Source organism: Montipora capricornis, chromosome 10 (genome assembly GCF_036669925.1).
Source record: "Montipora capricornis isolate CH-2021 chromosome 10, ASM3666992v2, whole genome shotgun sequence".
Taxonomy (NCBI): Eukaryota; Metazoa; Cnidaria; class Anthozoa; order Scleractinia; family Acroporidae; genus Montipora; species Montipora capricornis.
In genome coordinates, this window is record NC_090892.1 from 4085570 (window position 1) to 4093069 (window position 7500).

General features: G+C 37.3%; 1 protein-coding gene across 1 annotated transcript in view; it reads right to left on the minus strand.

The window, feature by feature from the left end:
• Positions 1-7500, minus strand: part of LOC138021715 (glyoxylate reductase/hydroxypyruvate reductase-like) — a 17546-nt gene that overhangs the window by 6827 nt on the left and 3219 nt on the right. Inside the window, exons 2-9 of the mRNA XM_068868704.1 lie at positions 7395-7500; positions 6308-6380; positions 5960-6005; positions 5163-5233; positions 4502-4590; positions 2824-2904; positions 1585-1617; positions 441-512 (exon numbers count right to left, since the gene is read on the minus strand). The exon at positions 7395-7500 is cut by the window's right edge and continues 25 nt beyond it. Of these exons, the coding sequence (XP_068724805.1) occupies positions 441-512; positions 1585-1617; positions 2824-2904; positions 4502-4590; positions 5163-5233; positions 5960-6005; positions 6308-6380; positions 7395-7500 (571 nt within the window). The remainder of the gene's footprint in view (positions 1-440; positions 513-1584; positions 1618-2823; positions 2905-4501; positions 4591-5162; positions 5234-5959; positions 6006-6307; positions 6381-7394) is intronic.

The window sequence follows — 7500 nt, forward strand, 5'->3', positions numbered from 1 at the left end:
TTAACAAAATGCGCCCACGACTTTGTGACGTTACCATGGCAACAAAAAAGCTCTCCAAAAACACCGTATATTTCGTCTTTACTTGCTTATATCTCAAAAATTATCTATGATCTATGATGATTTATTGTAGAATAGTACTTAGCACTGAGATAGAATTATCAGGCAGGCAAAGTTTTATAAAAATTCCTGGGAGCCAATTCAGAGCTACCTTAACTTTTTGGAAATGGGGGAAGGTCTAAAGTTACTGGATGTAACAGAAGTCTTTCTTGACTTACTTTGTATCCCATTCCCGTGTTTGATTTTTTATGTGGTAATTAGAGTTTTGGTGTAAGCACCCGTGATGAGCTCATTTAGCTCCTGGGCAAACATGTATATAAATATGTTTAAATAAATAAATAAATAAAAAAACAGAAGTAATCTGTTGACCTGCCTTGCTTTACCTGCTGTTTGGGGTGTAAGAGCAGTATGGGTAGTCACAAAGTCTGACTCCTTAAATAGTGTGTCCATGTTAACTACAATGAAAAACAAAATTACCAGTAAAGAATAAATAAAGTAAACCAATGCTTAAAGACGGTAGGTACATCTAGTGACAGTTTTGTCTAACATGAAGCTACTTAGATTCTTAAGACAAGCGCCATGATCTGTTTTCTTGGAACAGATAACATAATTATAAAAGACGATCGCATGTCAACTTCTAATAGTGACAATGAATAATAACAATAATTGTGACGTTTATTTGAAGGCCCACCTTCAACTGACAAGCACTGCGTGCCGTGGAACAACTTTCATATATGAAAATTTCGCCCAAAGCTGACATTCATCCAATTAGATTGCCACAATAAGCAATGCGTATTTCCATAACAAAAACAAACGGTTGAAAAGCCTGTCAGTTGAAGGTGGGCCTTAAGCGTCAAGTTCTTTAGCACTGTGAGAGGCGCGGTGGCCTCATGGTCAGTGTGCTCGACTCCGGAGCAAGTGGTCCGGGTTCGGGTCCTGGCCAGGGACATTTTGTTGTGTTCTTGGGCAAGACACTTCACTCTCATGGTGCCTCTCTCCACCCAGGTGTATAAAAGGGTACCGGCGATTCAATGTTGGGGGTAACCCTGCGATGGACTAGCATCCCATCCAGGGGGGAGTAGAAATACTCCTAGTCGCTGCGTGCTACAGAAAGCGGAGATAAGCACTGGCCTGGTGGGCCTTCTAGGCTCATAGCAGACTTTACCTTTACCTTTTCTTTAGTGCTAAGGCACTAATAATTAATATTTTATTGAGACACTGTACAATCACTTTATTAATTAATTAAGGAGGAAAAATAGTAAGAAATTAACTCAAATAAACTCATATCATTCGTAGACTGGCTTTTGAGGAGAGGGGAAAACCAGAGTACCCGGGGAAAAAACCTCTTAGAGCAGAGAAGAGAACCAGCAGTCAACACACATGACGCCGAGTCTGGGAATCGAACCCACTGTGCCAACACACTGAGACAAAGAGTTTTGTTAATGAATTCCGAACAGTTCCTTGAATCAGGTGCATTATTTTGACTTCTGTGATAATGAAAATCACTGAGTAAAATTAACAGATTACCATGCTCTGCTTTTGGGGTCACCATCCCCTCTTCTGAAAAAAAATTAAAACAGAGCAAGCATGATTAGAAAATAATTATGAAACTTTCGCAGGTCAGTAAAACTCATACTTTTTTGAGTGGACCTAGATGTTGTTAAGTCACTTTAAGCTTGTAGCATTGAGAAAAAAGTCTTCTAAGAAATTAGCTGTTGCCTTCATGAGCATTTGGCTTTTTCAGCTCAAGTTTTCACTGGCGCATGAAACTAGAGCCAAAAAAACAGATGTTCTTGAAGGTTATAATAGCTGGAGAGACTCTAAATATATTGACTCCAATAATATGAAAGGATTTAAATGAGATCAATAGACCATTGTACAGTTATAGCTAGGTTTAAATACCTTACCTAAGAATGGAAGCGAGGCTGCCAGTGACCCTGCTTTGTGCTTTTCTGGTCGGTGTAAAATGCAAACTAAGGTTATAATATAACTGTTGAAAAAGCCCAAACCCTTTGGAAGTCTTAGTGCTAACCTTAGGCCTAATTAGACATAAAACAATATTTAGGCTTCACTATTAGCACTTTGGCCTTTTCCAACACTTACATTATAACCTTAAACTGCATTTTATACTTCCCCGTGCTTTTCTAATGTCAATGTAGACTAATTATTATTACAACAACACAATAATTAACATGATAAAGGCAGTGAGGTTTGTAACAATACAAGGTCACCAGCAGCCTCACAGCCATTCATAGGCTAGGTCACTGAGCAAACAACTGTAAAAATGGCCTCTGTCCCCTTCATTAACCCACTGACTTCTTGGAGATTCCACTCTGTCTAATGCCAGATGATTTTACCCATCAACTTGGGGCATCCTAGGGGGACTGGGGAGTAAATAAAGTGGACGACTGAAATACCCAGAGAAAAACCTCAGACAAGGGTATAATGAAAAAAACAGAAAGGGATCACAATACGTCAAGGGATTTAGGGATGTAAATGCAATGTGCTATAGGTGTCCAAGTACAGATAACTTTGGGATTATCATTCTTGCACCAGGGTTTCTGAAAAGATTTTAAGCCAAAGGAAAATGTAATGTTCAAAGTAGATGGAACTAATAGCCCTTATGTTTCTCTTCCTACCAAAAAATACAATAAATAAATAAATAAATATTTATTTATATTTAGCTGCCAAACTGTTGTAAAGGTTAATATGAAGCCAGGTGGAGATATCACCAGGTACCGACAACTAACTATTCTTCAACCTTACCATTTTCTGATTTTTTGTTGACATCAGCATAAAGAAATCTTGCAACACCACATGGAGCCAATCGTTGAGCTACAGCTATGCCTAACGTAACATAAATAATTATATTAATGAAGATGAAACTATACAGTTACTAAAAAATAAAATAATATGTAATTTGTAAGGGAACTTGAAGGGTGCCAAAGGGACAAATATCAGCTTGAAGAAGATATATGCGGGAGTATACTTATCTAGAAAAACATCCTAAATGTGAAGCCTAGAAAAGGCCAATTTTGAACAGCAACATATGCAAGCAAGAAGTTTGGTTTTAAAAACTTTGGTTATAAAAATTAAGGCTATAACATCGACATTTCAATGCCGACATGAGACCATTATCAAGATAAAAAGTTGAGTGGAATGAAAGGAGCTCATATATACAGAATAAGAATTATACACATATTGATCTTAAAATACAATAGGGAAAAACTATGCTAATAAAAATGAAAAATAAAAGTAGAAACGATAAAATCATGAGGCAAAGCGATATAAAGAAAATACATGTATTCTAAAACAGCTTTGAGCTAATGGAGTCTTTTTGTTTGTTTAAAGTAGGCTTTAAGTCCCTTATGAACAGCATCTCAAACATAAGGCAATCCCACTTATTTTTGCACTTTTTAAAAATACTGAAGAGTCTCGAAACGTTGGAAATGACGATAAAATATTTATAAATTTAAACAACTTTGTGTAAATTGTCGATGTCGTTAAGATATTTTTTTTACCACTGCACAGCCAGCGGGTCTAAAACACAGGTCACGTTCCACAGGTCACTCGTTGCAGGTCATTGTTTTACCTTTTGAAAAGTAACCCTAACCCTCAATTAGGTTTTTAGGCCTAGGATTAGCAAAATTGAGGGTTTTGGGTTACTTTCAAAAAGGTAAACCAATGACCTGCAATGAGTGACCCGCGGCATGTGACCTGTGTTTTAGACCAGCCACTGCACAGCGCTTTAATAGCGTGTACATTTTTAGCCGCAGTAACATAAAAAAGACATTTTTATCAAGCAAACATAGTGTTTGGTGTATTCTTTTATGTTAGTGTTTGTTCTGTAGAAGCAACTTTAGCTACAAACAAAATCAAATTTTTTTGCAAACATCAATTGCCGCTCGACATTGAAGTTGTCTTGTTGATCACAAAAGCTCTTGTTTTTAGGTTGACCGCTTTTGTGGGAATTCATCTCCTGTGGGAATATAACATTGGCTCTTTTGACCTTTTTGATATTTACATTGTAAGATAAAGATTGTTTAGTTTAAAAATGCCTTGTCAAACAAATACTCTTTCGCCACGCTGCGGGATGAAAATGTAATGAAAACGCTACCCTACTGAGTTTAAATGCGAAATTTGCATGGCTCGCATGACTTGCTGGCTCGCCGATTATCCAGCCCCTACCCTAGTGGGAAGGTATTTGTCGACGATTGCCATGTGATCAGCGTGAGCCAGGGTCTTTTCTCAACGACAATGGAGGCAGAGAAGAGAGACCCTGAGAACAATTTAAAAGTTGCCTGCCCTGCAAAGAGAGCCTGCATGCTCACAAACTAACAGTTTACCTGACAACCTTCAAAAACACCAAAATCTTTTAAAGCTATCCAATCTCAGTTTTTTTAAATACTGCTGCCTTATCCTCAGGAAGACAAAAAAAGCTAACCAATTCTTCCAAATCCAACTATTCCGACTGTACTCCCCATAAGAGTTGGTCCACACATCCACCGAGGTTTCCATGTTCCCCATCCACCACTAAATGCAAAGAACATTATTTTAATCTGAAAAACGTTTTAATTAAATCACAACTACTGGTACATCAATCCAATAAGCTGCCTGCAATACCAACAAAATTGGTTGCTCTATTGTAACTAGGTTGCAAATTATACAGTTGTACCTAATCTAATCTCTTTTTTAACATGAAAAAATATTTGCTTTATATGGAGTTCACCTCACCAATGCCCTATTGCAAGCTAACTGTTCGTAATATTCAATGAGACTTTGCTTTTCTTTCTCGGTTTTGAGATCCTCAGGCAATAGGACCTCAGGCACCATGGCCCATGGTGGCCATCTTGGATGAGCAAATTCAAACAGATCAAGCAAAAGTTAATTATTCCATTATAAAGTGAAGAATTGTATTCATGAATGGTACTTAACCCTAAAATGATTCAGAAATATATTCTACCGTTATTTGTTTGAAACCAGCGTTATCTATATGAAGAATTAACACTTTTAATGATTTCAATAATAATAAAAAAATTATATTTATTATTCCCTAACAGTCTCACAAAGATCACTAAGCCAGGGGTCCAAGATTTAAAAATTACTTTTTGACTTCCGCAGCTGCCTCAATGAGTCGTCGTTGAGTTGCCAAAAGCAGTCCTACTGTCAAAGTAGCCTACAATAATTTGAAAAATATGTACAATGTAACTTTTAAGACCTCTCTAACCCTAACCCTAACCCCAATTAGCACAGAATCTGAATTAGGTATAAACCAAATTAAAAGTTTCATTAAATGTATTATATTAACAAAATTAATATGGAAACTTGGAATACATGCAACACACGCTTTCCTCTGAGGGTTTTTTTGAGAGCCAGGCCTGACTTTCTTGCAGCCCTGTGAGGCAGCACTAACCATGACAATTTAAACCAGAGATTTTGACTCTACTTAAGCAATGGTTGGCACAACCCATGCTTTGAGCAACTCAGTGCTAGCCTGGGTTGCTCAATGCATGGTCAGCACTAACCAGCATTAAATGCCATAGAAACCAATACGTTTCCATGGCCTGGTTTCCATGGCATGGTTTCAACCAAATCAGGCTTCGAGTAACCAGCCCCAGATCATCAAAAGGTGCTGGTTGAGGATGTTATCAGCCAGAGTCATGACAGAAAAAAAAATGGATGTGAACACCACATAACTCAAGTTGCTACATTTGCATTCTACAGGAACGTTTTTGACAATCCGCAGTAAAATAAACAACAGCCAATACGTCTTGGTGAGCTCTCTTTAGTTGGTTGTCATTTAACTGGTAGCATTCGCGTTAGCTACAAAGAAATGCTGGTCATTTTTCACATTTTTGGTGGCAGAGGCAGATACATTTAAAATAATATTATTTGGACTTACGGTGGCATCTGTTAATACTCCAGGAGTATGACCAACAGCAATTCCTCTGCAGATAAAATGGTAAACTGCATGACTTGAAGGATAAACATAGTGACTTGATTACAATGAAAATAAATTGTGAAGGATGTCTTTACTAGAAAACAGCACCACCTATCAGTCTACAATGCCACAATAATCCATGTCTATACATTATGTCATGCTTCTCTTTCCTTTTGATCTATTTCTTTTATGTTTTTCAACATTTTTAAGAGGTTCTTGCAATGTTTCATGATTATATTTTTTGGGGGTGTCATGAAATTACATCATTTTGTGTGACATAGCCTCTTTAATTACAAGCAAATTCCAGACCTTTTTGAAGTTTCAGGTAGGCTGACATGATCAAAACCAACAGACATCGTGCTGACAACTTTCAGTTGTGGACCTGTTTACCATGAAAAAATTCATCTTTGTTACTATACTTTCTTCATACCATGGAAATTTGAAAAATTGTTTCATTTTGGGGGCTAATTCCAGATCCAGTTTTATAAACATTCTTTAATTTGCCGCTCATCCAAAGAAATGGATGAGGCAGTCCACTTTCAACATTCAAACAGGCCGTGGCAATTTTTAACTGTCCAAATGCCAATGGGTATTCCCTCTGTATGTCGGTTACAGGAACAAGTCTGCCAGATACCTAGAAATTTTTAAGTAAAAAATGAAATGGCAATTTTAAAATATGAACTATCTTGAGTTTCCAATGAAATGATTCTTTGGTTGTCATGTGTTTGCCAGAGTTGTTCAAAAATATCCCAACTGTTTGTTTTGTGGTTACTGGTCACGTGTGACTGACACTAAATACATTTGAATTTTTAACACATGCTCAATTAATATGAAATGTTGAGGTGGCTGGCAGTCTTCTTTCCTCTTCCTGACTTATCTAGGAAGATCAAAGCAGGCCGCTCACAGGGTATGACAAGAGATGAACCCAATGCAACTTTTGATGCCACAACTTACCAAAAACATGTGTTGCAATTGGGGAGCAATTGGGAAATCCCCCTCTAACAGTATATCACACAACAATCTAAGAACATATTATTATCATGCAAGAATTAATAATAATAATAATGTCATTAAGCGTCCAAACAAGCAGTTTTGCCTGTTTTAAGGATGGTAACGCAAAATGTGGGCCTTTGTGTTTTAGGACAGGAACAAAAGCAGACATGCTTTCCACTAAGTCACTCTGCACATGACAGCCTCTGTTTCACTGCCTATCTTTCCCCTTGTCAATTATATTTTAATGAGCTTATTTTGTTACAGTCTATCAAAGATCATTAACACTATTTAGGAAAATGTACTGTTACAGTAGTTAAAAGAGGCAATGAAATGGATTTTAAATTTTTTGTCCCGTCCTACGTCCCCAGTGGTAAGTGTTCCTTGGTAAATCTGTGTTACTCACCAGCTGCTTGAAGTAACTCAGCATCTATTTTTTCAGTTAGTAGGCAGTAAAGTCCATCTGCACCAGATACTCGTTTTAATAGTTCAGATCTTGGGATAGGATCGTC